General features: G+C 36.6%; 1 protein-coding gene across 1 annotated transcript in view; it reads left to right on the top strand.

Annotated features, from left to right (window-relative positions):
* The window catches only part of PLXDC2 (plexin domain containing 2), a 438689-nt gene that overhangs the window by 203932 nt on the left and 219659 nt on the right, over positions 1–15098 (top strand). Inside the window, exon 3 of the mRNA XM_079773569.1 lies at positions 5709–5855. Within this exon, the coding sequence (XP_079629695.1) occupies positions 5709–5855 (147 nt within the window). The remainder of the gene's footprint in view (positions 1–5708; positions 5856–15098) is intronic.

Here is a 15098-nt window from a genome sequence, read left to right as displayed (position 1 = left end):
AATGGAAACTGTTTTATAATGGAAATATTGCTGGAATCCCTAAATTTTTTGTGTTGCACAGTAATCTGACCTCACAATAAACTCCCTCTCTCTATCTTTCTCACACACACACTCAAGTAATCTTACATTTTTGGAGGCCACTTAATTAAACTCTTGTGAATAATTAATAAAATAAATCATGCCAATTAATAGCCATAGTCAGCTATAGGGCATTAGATCAGTGTGCAAATAGATCAAGTAGGTAAAAATTCTTAGAGAAATGGTGAAGGTGTGTGTAAAACATGAGCATAATGAGAACTGGTGCAATAATCTCATATAATCAACAAGACAGAGAGGTAGAGAGAGAGAGAGAAACATCAATGATGAGAGAGAATCATTGATCAGCTGCCTCCTGTACACCCCACACTGGGGATCAAGCCCACAACCTGGGCATGTGCCCTGATGACGAATCGAACTGTGACTTCCAGGTTCATAGGTTGACGGTCAATCATTGAGTTAAGTCAGCTGGGCCTTCCTTCCCTCCCTGCCCTCCTCTTTCTCCCTCCCTCCCTCCCTCCCTCCCTCCCTCCCTCTCTCCCTTCCTTCCTTCCTTCCTTCCTTCCTTCCTTCCTTCCTTCCTTCCTTCCTTCCTTCCTTCCTTCCTTCCTTCCTCCCTTCCTTCCTCCCTTCCTTCCCTCGTTTTTATCTATCCATTATCTATCTATCTATCTATCTATCTATCTATCTATCTATCTATCTATCTATCTATAAAATCAGAGAGATAGAGAAATAGATAAAAGACTAAAGGTATGTGTTTATATTTAGATGGATATAATTTTATAAATTGGGTTGCACTAAGAATACTATATTTGAGGAAAATAATGAATTTAACTGTACCTTCTGGCCTTTGGAGGCATGCACACCATCTGGTTTCAGAGTTTTTCCTTAAAGGTTTCTCTTAATATTAAAAATTTGGGTTTCTTACTTTTTAACACTAGATTTCTATAGTTCAGATTTCTACTGACTACTTTCCATGAAGCATAATAATGAACTTAGACTATTTGTATTTATTTTTGCGGTTGATGTTTGCATTGTGATTTATAACCATAATAACGAAAATGTCCTGTTTCTCTGAACATAGTTGCTGTGGAGTCAGTGCTCACCATCTAAAGCTTACCACAGCTCCTCCGTTCCTGAGGCCATGTTTGATTCACCTCCTGGTTGCTTTGGTTGTATAATCATTACATTTTTAAGAAAGTCCCATTTATGGTATATTCCTTCTGCATTTGTATGATTAGAAATATATTTGTTGCCTTTATACTTAAATTACAACTTTGCAGGGTAAAACATTCTTGAGTCACAACTTCTTTCTCTCATATTGTGTGGACATTGTTTCCACTGGACATTACAAGGGAGTATTAGACTATCCCATTTTTCCCCTCCTTATAGATAACTTGATTTGTTTTACTAGATTTTTATAAGATTTTTAAAAAAAAATCCATGATTTTTTGAATAATAGCAAATTTCTTAGTACTCAAAATCCTATTGTAAATTTTCTTGGAACATTATGTACAGGTTCAAATCTTTATCTCAGAAAAATTGTTCTAATGTTTTTAAAACCATTTTAAATATATATTTATGTTTAAGAAAAAAATATATATTACTACTATACATATAAAATTTATATTATTGTCTATCTTAGAAACTTATTTCATTATCTTTTCCATTTCATCCTGTATACACTTATCAAGGCTGTTTTCTGTGTCCTAACTAGTAATTTCATCATGTTTATTCTCCTCTTGTTACTATTGAGTTTATCTTTGTAATTTTTTTTCCTGAGTACTGCCAGTTCATTCTTTCTCTCTCTCTTTTTTTTACTTTATCATGTCCTTTGGTTTCTTATGTTAACATGCTTTTATATCAAAGAGGACTATATTAACTCTTTGTTTTTGAGGGGTTTAATATATACAGGTAATACTTTAAAATAGCTTTAAGTTTAAATTCACTATATAGTTATTGTGAGATGATTTATATATTTGATATATATTAATACCTGGCAGGAACAGTTGAAATTATAATCTTTTATTTATTATGGAACTATCTTTGTGAGGTAACAAATTGATCTTAAGAACTTTGATTATGTTTTTTTGTATCCATATATTTCAAATGACTAGCACAGTGAAATAAATTTGGAGTTCAAATGCTATTACTGCATAAGGCAATGTGAGGCATTCATAAAAATTACCCATCATAGAATCAACTTAACCCCCATGATAGAAAAGAAGACAATGAGTAAGGAATTGTGTAAATTGCATGTGGCAGAAGGTTTAGGCTACAATTATGATGACTTTTCTGTGTGTTTTTGCTGTATATCCTCGTTGCATTTACAGCTGCTCATTTCCCGGCATGTGGAGAAGAATGGATTTATAGGGTTTATAGCGACCTACTGTGCCATCTACTTTCATTAATAGTTGGTTTCCTAAATGAACTGGCAACTAAGCATAACTTATTAGTGTTTTGTTTTATTTTCTATGATGTTAAAAATAGTTTGTGTTTGAGAAGAAAAGAAAAATCTTTGTGCCTGAAGGGGCTTTTGACAGCTCTTTAAGTGCCATTACTCCTGTACAGGACAAGATGTGGTCTGTATAATTTAATGGTGCTAAAATGTTACATTTTTAAGACAGCTATTTTATGGCTCCCTGAATAACTGCGCCCAGTGCTTCACCCTGGAATTTAATAACTTATGTCTCTAAATTCCTGGGTAAAAAAATAGTTTTCTTCTTTGAATAAAAGTTGCCATGGCAATTGACAAGCTTGTCAAACACCAAGGCCAATCTTTAGCTTTTCAATATTTTCAAAGATGTGAGTAAAAATAAAGGTGTATTATCACATATCCATATCAGCGATTGTAATTAGGCAACATGCATATTTTTGCAGATAATCATTATTTAAGTATAATGATATTTTTATTCTTTATGTTAACTTTAAGACTATATCTTGATTAATTACAGAGATATATGGGTTAAGGGAAATAACAGTCATTTTAAATGTGTTGGTTGCAATAATTATACTGAATTTTATAGTGAAAATCTGCAGTTTTAAAGAGGATAATATTTGGTATTTATGTGGAAATTTGCCAGGATCATAGAATCTCTTACATAATTCACCTAAAGATTACATCTCTGACTTTAGTGTTGCTGAACTATTTATAATAATTCTAGCAATCGGGAAAAATTAAAATTTTTATTTAAACTCATTGACAATTTTCTTCAAAATCACCTCTTTATATAATTCATTGGGAATGAGTCATTATCACTTGTTATTCAGATCTGATGATTTCTGGCAAGTTAGATTTAAATTTTCAGTTCTGCTATGCAATTAGCTAGAATACCAGAATTGAATGGGAGATGTTTGTTATACAGATCTGTAAATCTCTAGATTAGTTTGCGTTATTCAGTGTGTTGCTTAAGTTGAGTCTCTTTTGGTTACAAGTTAGGGAAACTTGTCAGTTAGGATTCTTTTAGTTGGCAATTACCCAACCAAAGGTGTTTTAACAATAAAAGAGGTTTCACGGTTAACACACCCAAGTGTAGGTCACACTTATATGTACCTGATCAGGGATCTGGCTTGTTCTTTGCATTGATTGTTGTTCTGTTCTCATCTATGTTTGCTGTGTCTTCAGGCCGGGTTTCCTCATGGCAGCAACAGGTGGGCAGTAGTTCAAGCCTCACGCCTACATTTCTCAGCAGTCGGAGTAAGAGAAAGAATCTCCTTTAAGCTTCTAGATGCTCACTAGTTGGCCTTTCTTACCATGCTGTGTGCTCACGATCCCCACCAGCCCTGGTGGCCTTTGGAGTGACATGTGCAGAATGGCTTGTGCCCAATGGCAAGGAGGGGACCCACCTCAGAAGTTTCCAGTGGTGAGGCGCCAGTCAACAGGGAAGACCCGCTGGCTACATAGTCACAATGCTTGTTACCGCCTCCCCCCAGAACCCACATAATCAGTGTCGTAATCTTCTGGAAGGGAGTGCTGGAAACCCTAAGATGTTAAATCTCTCTTGGGCTGCATGGAATCTTATTCCTTCTTCTTTCTTTGTATCTCCTTTTCTCTCCTTTCTCTGCATAATTTTCTTATCGATATGTACACAATTCAATGTTAAACCCAGAGTTTAATTGGAGGTTGACTTAGGAACTTTTTTTAAAATCTTAATGTTAACATATAATCACTGTTCTCAATATTTACATTTAGGGTCAATATTTTTTCTTTTAGTCATGCAGCAAAATCTACTAGTATTAGGAATATTCCCTTCCTTTATGTAGTCAGTTTTCTATATATATCTAGCCTGATGGCTTGTGAAAAGGTAGCCGGGATTCTTGTTTTGATAAGATTTCAAGAATAATTGTATTGTATTTAATTAGCACTACTAATAAATGCATTAGGCAATATTCACATCTCAAACATTATTATTCAAATCACAGACCCTCTATTCAATAGCCATTATTCTTACATATACCTGAATGTTTTAAAATGTATTCTATCTAGTGGACTCCACAAATTGATATGCACAATTACATTTGGTGGTAAAAAAAAATTATTTGCAATTTGAATTAGTTAAGAATCATTTTATTTTCTGGGGGTTTCTCTTCAAAATTGCCTTTTAAAACATTTAAGTCTTTGCACTGAGTGAGAGACATGAAAAATAAAGGTTCTGTAGCAGGCACCATGGTGATACTCATAATAAGAATCACATAAAAGTAGAATTTAGTAACCCAAATTATAGAGAAAAAAATTATCCATTTCTAGGATCTTTACTTAAAGCAGTCCCTAATGTAACCCCAGCTTTAAAGAAGAGAAATGTGAATTTGTTGTCACTCAGTGGTAATTATAGTTCAAATTTTCATTAAATAGTTCCAAGAGTGGCATTTTCTTTGGTTAGCAATTAGAGAGATTCCTATAATAGAAAGACTATTGTTTATTTATAAATTTCTTCTAAAGAAGCTTACTAATTTTATATATTTTTATCTAATTCACATCCATTAGAGGTTAACTCCTTTAGTTGTTTTGAAGAATACTAACATTTTTAATTTCATAATATCATTATTTGTTTGTATTTTAAGAATTTCGGGGACCATGTCTTGTTCATTTCTTTTGAGACTGACATTTTTTTCTTTTTAATGAAACTCTGTCTATAACTCTGTAAATTACATAAATTTGGATTAAATGCTTCTTTTCTCTCCAGCTTTATTGAGATATAATTGACATGTAACATTGTGTAAGTTTATCTATAAAATATGTTGATTTGGTACATTAATATATTACAAAATAATTACCATGATAACATTAGCTAACACTGACATCATATCACATAATTACCAGTTCTTTGTTGTGGGAGAACATTTAAAATCTACTCTCTTAGCAACTTTCAAGTACATAATACTGTGCTTGTACTACAGTATTAACTATAGTCACCATGCTGTACAGGAGATCCCCAGAACTTATTCATTTTATAACTGGCAGTTTGTACTCTTTGACTAACATCTCCCCATTTCTCCAAAACCCCAGCCCCTGGTAACCACCATCTTACCCTGTTACTATGAGTTCAGCTTTTTTAGATTGCACATATAAGCACATACAGTACTTATCTGTCTCTGACTTATTTCACTTAGCATACTGCCCTCAAGGTCCATCCATGCTCTGTTCTTTATGTGCATTTTCTCTGTTATTACAGGAGGACACAGATCACAATTACTATATATCTCGGATATATGGTCCATCTGATTCGGCCAGCCGGGGTTTGTGGGTGAACATAGACCAAATGGAAAAGGACAAAGTGAAGATTCATGGAATACTTTCCAATACTCATCGACAAGCTGCAGTAAGTGCTTTGACATTTCAAATTTATTTTTTCCTGCTGTGAAAAAAATTTGTTTTAATTGACATATCAACATTTCTTGTTATGATCACTGTTCAAGTATATTTAGTTCTGCAAATGCAATTTAGATTAATTGCATATAAGATATTATAGAAAATGAAAATAATTATTTTGAGAAGCCACCTTTAATTAAACTATTAATTAATTAAATAAATTAATAATTTTCCTAGTGAGAGGATGAGTTACATATTCAATGTTGAGATAGATCTTGGATGATTTTCAGTTTTTGTGTGATCCATAAGTTTAGAGAATATATATTTTTAATTATATTAATTTAGTACCTTCCATTTTGCATGGGTTTCTTACTCTTGGTCTGAGAAAGATTTAACCAGAAATATTTATGATTCCGATACACATATAGACCAAGATAAGGATCTAAGAGAAGAAGTTTGATATAAAGGAAAAAATTAAACCTAGAAGTCTCCAATTATATTTTAAGTGTGAGTTCATTATTTACCAGCTGTGGTTTCTTAAACAAATAATGTAACTATTCTGAGGCACAGTTTACACATCTGTATGGTAGGGATGACAGGGGAAGTTATATAAGACTCATGTTATATGGTCATTGTTATCCTTTTCTACCTTATAGACTGAATGCTTGCACAGGTTAGCTCTTCAATGTGCACAACAATCCTATGATTTCAATATTATTACTGTCTAGATATTGCAGATGAGAGAATGGAGTCTTGGAAAAATAGGAGTCTACCTACAAGTCTCTAACTAGTAAGTGGTGAAATTAGGATGCTAATGGAAGCAGTTAAGCCCACACTCAAAATGTGTATATAACATTTATCACAGTTGGTTTTCAGCAGATTTTGAGAATTGCTTCCTGATAAGTGCCTGATTTAACATTTTAGAAGTTATTTAGTTGTGCTCTCATAGACAACAGTGGTGATCTTTCTGTTAATGAGGTGATGTCTTGTTCAGTTTAGTATGACTTAAAGTGAAACAACTTTAACTTTGAAGTATTCTGCCATTATTGATATAAAGACTCAATGGGTTAAGTGACTGAAAGAGGCATGGATTTGGCAAATACAAAATATCAAAAATTTTGGCCACAGCCTTCATTGTATATAGATGCAGACTTTCCTATTTCAGGAGGTCAACTTCTAACAGTTAAAATGGAAATTAATTATAATCCACCATAATGATTTATTCAATGTTCAATGTAGAGCACATGTTTTTTGAGGCAGAGAAGTAAAGTAGCCAGCTTGACTTGGCTGGGTAACTCTGTGGGTTAGAGTGTCCTCCCATACACTAAAAAGTTGTGGGTTGTATTCCTGTTCGTAGCATGTATGGGAGGCAACCTATGGATGTTCTCTCTCTCTCTCTCTCTCTCTCTCTCTCTCTCTCTCTCTCTCTCTCTCCTTCTACCACCCTTCCTCTCTCAAATCAATAAAAAAACATGTCCCAGGGTTAGGATGAAAAACCAAACAAAAATGCTACAAAGTAGCCACCTTCCTTTGCTGAATTTCATCATCTGGCTTTTCCATATTCAAGCAACCCAAGGCAAGATTCAGAAATGATTCACTGTTGGGTTTAGAATGGATCTTCAAAAGAAGACAAAATGATTATAGTAGGACAATGTCTATTAGAAAGTTATTGCATCTTCAGTAAATCCCACTTTGCTTTACTAAAAAAAAAAAATGAGGCCCAGGACAAATCAGGCTTAAATGCCCTCTCAAGCTTAGGAGAAAGGGGGTTGGGAGTTATGGTTTGGGACTTTAAAGGGTGGGAAGGCAATTCACATGGAGATGAAAAAGCAAATGTTTGGTAAATAAATGCTTGCTGGGCCATACTTAAAGGGACACAGTGAGGACTTTGATCAAAAGGTTCTTGCTAGCTTCCTCCCTGTCAATCACACTTAATTCATATTATCTCAGATGATAGCTCTCTTCCTGGAGCAGGCTTTCTATCTAAATTCCTTTAGGTGGGTAAGGGGTCAAAGGTTTTTCCTGAGTCTTCTTTCTTGAAAATATTCAGCTTTAAAAATAATATTCCAAAAAAAACATATTTTAGAAAGGAAAACTCTGCTTCCCTTCAATATTATTATTTAGTTTCCTTTTTTTTCTTTGTTTGCTTATTTTGTTTTCTAAATTCTACATAAATATAAAATCATAAGGAATCTGTTTTTCTCTATCTGACTTATTTCACTTAACATAATACCCTCCAGGTTCATCCATGTTGTTGCAAATAGTAAGATTTCATTTTTTTTTTTTTATGGCTGAGAAATATTCCATTGTACATACCTACCACATCTTTTTTATTCATTTGTCTATTAATGGACATTTAGGTTGCTTCCATATATTGGTTATTATAAATAATGCTACAATGAAGGTGGGGCTGCATATATCTTTTTGAATTAGTGTTATAGATTTCTTCAGATAAATACCCAAATGAAAATTGCTGGATCATATGGTAGTTCTACTTTTAATTTTTCAAAAATCCTCCATATTGTTTTCCATAGTGGCTGCACAAATTTACATTCCCACCAATAGTACATAAGGGTTTTCTTTTCTTCAGTAGAAAAATGTGCCACTTGGACTCCATTTAATTAAATTTTATATCTGAAACTTATAAATTAATAGAACATTAAAAACTTTTTCTATGTTCTTTCTTTCATTAAAATTAGTATGAGATTTATAATTTGTAGAGTGATGCATGGTTTAACATGTCCTCAATTGGCCTCCCCACACTTCCAATCCTTCCTGGATCTCTCTGCTCTATTTCCATTATGCCTTCCTCTGAGTAGAATCAGGTTGTTAGAGATGAGGACAGATTTCTAATGTTAAGGTACCAGGGGGCTCAGTAATATCCACAGAACCCCTCCCTTCAACCTTCACAGAACACACACACCAAACCACAGCTGTTCTCCCTGTGATGTTACTGAGAGGTTTTAGCACAAGGGAAATGACCAATGGGAAACAAGACATCCACATTGACTTGGTTTACTGATGCCATCCTATCTAACAATAGACAAATATGCAAATTGACCATACCTCCGACACACCCACAAGCCACACCCACCATCCAATCAGAGCAAGTATGCAAATTAACCCAAACCAAGATGGGTACAGCCACAGAGAGCAAGGTTTCCTAGGTAACAGAGGAAGCCAAGCTTTCCGCCTGCCCTGGACAGGCCTAAGCCTCCACTCAAGCTACAAAGTTTCAATTATAGAAGGTAAACAAATTCAAACAAATGGCGGCAGAATGGAGCTTGAGAGAGCAGGCCAGGGTTGCCGCCGGCAACAGGGGAAGCAAAGCTTTCCGCACACCCTGGCCGGGCCCACCTGCTTAAGGCAACAAAGTTTCAATTATAACCCCAACACAAATGGCTGCCGGCCTCGGAGGGAGCCCCAGGCTTGGCTCTGCTCCAGGCTACAAAGTTTCAATTGTAGAAGGAAAATAAATTCCAGATACCAGGGCCTCCCCTTGCGTTGCCAGGGGGCGTGGCCGGCCTGCAAACCACCACAGGCTCCTCGCTCAGGCCGCCCCACACTCTGAGGGAACCCCCACCTGATCCGGGATGCCCTTCAGGGCAAACCAGCTGGCCTCCACCCCTGTACCAGGCCTCTATCCTATCTAATAAAAGAGTAATATGCAGATTGATCATCACTGCAACACACAATATAGCTGCCCCCATGTGGTCAAAGATCCTGCCCCATGTGGACACAAGATGGCCACCACAAGATGGCCAGCAGGAGAGGGCAGTTGGGAGGCACCAGGCCTGCAAGGGAGGGCAGTTGAGAGGGACCAAGCCTGCAAGGGAGGGCAGTTGGAGGTGATCAACCCTGCAGGAGAGGGCAGTTAGTAGTGACCAGGCCGGCAGAGGAGGGCAGTTGGGGGCAAACAGGCTGGCAGCGGAATGGTTAGGGGGTGATCAGGCTGGCAGGCAGAAGTAGTTAGGGGCAATCAGGAAGGCAGGCAGGCAAGCAGTTGGGAGCCAGCAGTCCTGAATTGTGAGAGGTATGACCGATTGTCCACTGGGATCGGGCCTAAACGGGCAGTCGGACATCCCTCGAGGGGTCCCAGATTGGAGAGGGTACAGGCTGGGCTGAGGGACAACCCCCCTCCGTGCACGAATTTCATGCACCGGGCTTCTAGTAATTATCATAATTCTTGATGCAAAGCTCTCTGGTAATTTGGCTGCAAACATTTAAGGCCGAAGGGAAGAGGGAAATTTCTATAATCTCATCACCAAATGATATAATTTGCATGTCCAAGGTCAAAAAAAAAACAAAGAAAGAGAAAAATTATATACCTAGGGGCAGACCCAGGGGCAGTTAGTTAAGTAATACAGTTCTGAGTAAGCAGGAGGTAGAGTGGGAAAACTAGAAGACTGATTTTTCTGAAGACACAGCTACCTTCCTCTTTCCTGGCTTCCTCAGAATTAGTCAGAGGAAGACAAAGGAGTGTCTGACTTGGTAGCATAAATTTTTAAAAAATATTTTTCCCTCTTCCACCATCACTCATAAATGTGGTCCAAAGCCATTTTGGGATCATAAATTAATATTCTAGAAAGAGGGGGAGGGTGGAAACAGTAAAAGTTGTCCCTGTTCTCCATTAACAATAATCCTATATAATAGAAGGCTAATATACAAATCGACTGAAAGGTGGAACAACCAGTTGCTATGATGCGCACTGACCACCAGGGGGCAGCCACACAATTCAGGAGTTGCTCCTTGGTGGTCAGTGCGCACCCACAGAGGGAGTACTGCTCAGCAAGAAGCTAGGCTCACAGATGGCGAGTGCAGCAGCAGTGGGAGCCTCTCCTGTCTCCGAAGCAGCACTAAGGATGTCTGACTAACAGCTCAGGCCCGCTCCCCACCTAAGCCATCAGTCGGACATCCCCTGAGGGCTCCCAGACTGCGAGAGGGCACAGGCTGTGCTGAGGGACCCTCCCCCTCGAGTACACAAATTTCATGCACCAGGCCTCTAGTATCTTAAAATTTCACAGCTGAATATTTGTTTCTAAATCATTTAAATCACGTTTCACATGACAGAACACACTAATTTCTCTTTCTTTTTATATGTAAGATATACTCATTAGTATTTACATTACATATGTATATTGCAATTTGATTACATGTTCTTTCAAACCTCCCCATTGTTCATTTTGTTTTAAATAACATTTCTTAAATCATCACTAAAAAAAAAAAAAAAAAAAGCAGATGTTAAAACCTACTTTTACCTTTGACAAATTAAAGGAAGGATCTTGTATTCCTAGATAAAGTTGAAAAAACTTGCAGTAAGTCCCTACCAGATGGCAAGCAATGAGCCAGAAACTTTATATTCAATTACTGGTACTTATTTGTTTTGGGGTGTTGTGTTTATTTGTTTTTCGTTATTGAAAGTCATACAGTTGTCAGGTTGTAGATCTGGAAGTTTCTAACTACAAACCTAGGAACCTGTTTGTACTTATTTCTTTCCCTCTGTGTGGAACTTCAAATTTCATAGTTTTGATATTTTTTTCTATATTTCTAAATCATATACTTTCATTCATTGCTGGGCATAAAGTCTGATTCAATAGGTAGTCAAATTAGAATTATTTTGCCTTCTGAAACTATGGTTTATGAAATTCTGCTTTACAACTTGATGCCACTCTCTGGTGGAAGGAGTTTGGGGTTATAGAAGTTATAAAACCTTTGCTCCAAAATTATTTTTCTCAGATTTTGGACTCTCTGCATTTTACTTTTATAACCTGCCCACCTTGACTACCCTTCAGTTCTAATTTGAGAATAAAAATGAAATAGCTACGAAAATATCAAATAAAAATGAGATTGTAAATGCATTGTTATTTGAGAGTCCAAAAAAACATGATAAACCCCAAAATAAGTTAATTTCTAAGTATTCTCTAAGAATATAGGTAGATAGATAATAATATCTATATTATATCTCCATATACTTTTTTTGCCAAGAAATTGTCAATGTGCTCTTTGCCAGATATAAGCCCACTCTTATCTTATAAAATTGTATCTTTCTCTATGTTAGTAAAAAAGATTGATTCTTTATATAAGAAACCTCAGGAAAATGAAATGAAGTGCTACTCTGTACCTCTCTGTCATATTGCAGGCAAGATTTTTGATGAAACTTGTAGTTTTTGATATGGTGATTGTTCTAAATTTTAATAGCACTGTTCTTGGCAGAGATCTTCAGACAACCTGATTTATAAGCAGAAAGCTTCATTTAAAAAATGAAGTTTTCTGCGTTTATTTTCTTCCCCCCTCCCCCCCCCCCAGGAAAATAGCATCATTTCAACTAGCATTTCTATCAGTCTTACATTTGCATAATGTTGATGTTGGGAGAGCTAAATTTGGATGCCAACTGTGATTATATCCATTGTTTGCTCATATTACACAATTTCATTTTTTTCTGTGCATTAGAAAAATCTACTGATAAGTGCTTATTTCTCTAAATGATTAACTCGAAAGGCAATTTAAATTACTGTCTCTATTAGGCTATTTTCTAGACCACACATTCTGCCTGTGTCCTGGTCACACTGTCTAACAAGTTGCTTTTACTTATTTTCGTTTGGGTTGGGTGAACACACTTGCTGCTCTCTGTCTATTGAATTGTTTCATTCCAAGTCAGACATCCACAGCCCATCCACCTGGCCTTACTTGCTTTTGCGCATGGGATTTTCCTCTAGTTTAATAACAAACTGAGATGAGTTGTGTCTGCACATGTCTTTCCAGCTTGATTTTGGTTTCATTCGTTTTACTCTTACTATTTCAATAGTCACCTACCAATTTTGAGAATAATTCTCTCTCTACCGAAGAAGTGTTATTTGAGGGCTTTTGATCCATTCAGCAGAATCACATGAGGTTAGAGACACTGACTTCCGTTCCTCTGGGTGCCAGGGAAACAGACTGGTCCACCTGCCTCAGAGCCAGGAAGTAATGGAGAGAGCAAGTCTTTAAGAACACATTAAACACTTCTTAGGCCCATTTAAGTTGCTGAGTTTAGTAAACTCCTTTTGATGATCTAATTATGTAAATAGATGTATATTAGTAATCATTTAAGACACCCATGATACCCTTCCTGAATCTAAGAACCAGATTTTAGACAGTGCAGGTCCTTTGGCGATGCTTGAAGATAGCGGCAGCCTTATGAAGCCCGCAGGGGTCAATTCTTATGGATATACAAGCCTTAGGGTTCCAAAGCAAGACATTTTCTTTAAAAAAAAATCATACTTGAGTTCATCATATTTCAGTTCAATGTCATCTCAATTCTCCATATTGTGTCTTTAGTGGGGTTGGGCACCACTCTTTATGTAAAATTAACATAAGAAAATTGGGAGGTAATTTTATACGTTCTCTGTTACCAGTAATGGCTATAAAATAATTCTAGATAGGTAAATATCTACTCAGCTTTTAAAAGTCACAAGTGAGGTGAATACTTGAGGTTTCTTTGAAACTCTCTTAGATTTCACATTAATCTGTCATAATCATAAAGCTGCTAAAATAGGACCCTCAGCCATGTCTCAGGTGGAATAAATAAGTCCATTTATTCCTGTCTTTCATCCTGGATTCTCTTCTCCAACCTATTTTTTATTATCTTTTCTGGGATCTCTCCAGGAACCCAGGAAGATGTACCAGTGGTTAATTTTAGATAACATGAGTACAAAACATTCTCATCCTGAAGCTACTCAGTGATTAAGCTTCCACATGACTATTTTGTATGAGAAAAGTTGGCAAAATGTAAATGAAATATAATATTTCTTACAAGTGACTACACTAAAAGCAAGTAGATTTAATTCTTGTGAAATACCTTAAATTATAGAAGGTAAAAGACAAGACATTTTCAGATGAAGATTTCCTTGACAAGTTAGTATTTTTGTATCTTTAAAAATATTTTATAGCTATTTTCAATATATTTTATTTTTGTCTCTTTCTATTTACCAATTATAACCTATCTCTTAAGTTGTAGATAATTATCCTGAGGCAGAGATTTCCAAAACCTTTTTCATCTCCTGGCACACATAAACTAATTACTAAAATTCTTCGTCACACTGAAATAGATATAATTTTTGCTGATCTGACAAAAAATAGGCATAATTTTTATTCATTCACACCAAATGGCTATTGTTTGGTTGACTGTTGTCATTTTTTTAAATTTGACAATCTAAGGGAAAAGAGGTCAGTGCTCCTGACTAAAGAGTCAGGTACTGAATGTTTTAAAAATTCTTGCTGCATACCAGTGTGCCTCTTTGGGCACACCGGTTGGAAATCGCTGCCCTAGGGAATAATCAACATGTCACATGGTTTATTTATACATTGGCTTACCACTAGAACTTTGCTGTGCCTGAGTCCAGCCCCAGAAAATGGGTGTCTCTTTCTTCACTAAGTTGCTCTGTTAAAATGCCAATGTGTCTGGAAGTGAACCTCCTGTAAGCTACTCTCATCCTACATAATAAAAGCGTAATATGCTAAGTGTCTGACCCATCAGTCGACTAGTCGCTATGACACGCACTGACCAACAGGGGGCAGATGCTCTGATGGGTAGGTTAGCTTGCTGCTGAGGTCTGGCCGATGAGGACTGGGTGAGAGGGCGGGACATGCCCTGGAACCCTCCCACAGTCCCTCCCCTGCTGGCCAACCTCCCTCAGTCCCTCCCTGGCCAGTCGGCCCCCATCGGCCAATCGGGACTGGGCAAGACAGCCCCAATCAGCCTTTGATCACAGGCAGACCGAGGGACCCCACCCATGCATGAATTTGTGCACTAGGCCCCTAGTTTAAGATGTAATGCCAGAAATTTCTTATCATGCAGCAGTTGAGAAAAAATGCCAAGTAAGATTCACTCTTGATAAATAGGCCAAGTTTAGGCACCGGGGCCCTGCTCCCAGACAGTTAACCTGTGGATATGCTAGAGTGTCAAAGGGAGCAGCTCTGAGGGACTGTGTTGAGAGGCATCAATTTCCTTAACTTTTGAGAAATCCAGAAGTTGGCAAATGTGACTAAATGTTAATAAATATTGGTGATCTGCATAAAATATATAGATCTTTCTATTATTTTTGTAACTTTTTAAAATTTGAAAATATTTCCAAATGCAAAATTAAGAAAAAGAGAAGTTAGCAAAAGAGGAGTTAACTTTGAAGAGTTAACATTGAACTTGACCCAATTTCAACCTGTAATCAAGTTTTGAATTTTTTGTCACTCTTCTGATGTACTTTGCCTGCATTGAATT

The sequence above is a fragment of the Cnephaeus nilssonii genome (assembly GCF_951640355.1).
Source record: "Cnephaeus nilssonii genome assembly, chromosome: 1".
NCBI lineage: Eukaryota > Metazoa > Chordata > Mammalia > Chiroptera > Vespertilionidae > Cnephaeus > Cnephaeus nilssonii.
Note: the sequence above shows the minus strand (reverse complement) of the source record. Positions and strands in the feature narration are given on the sequence as shown.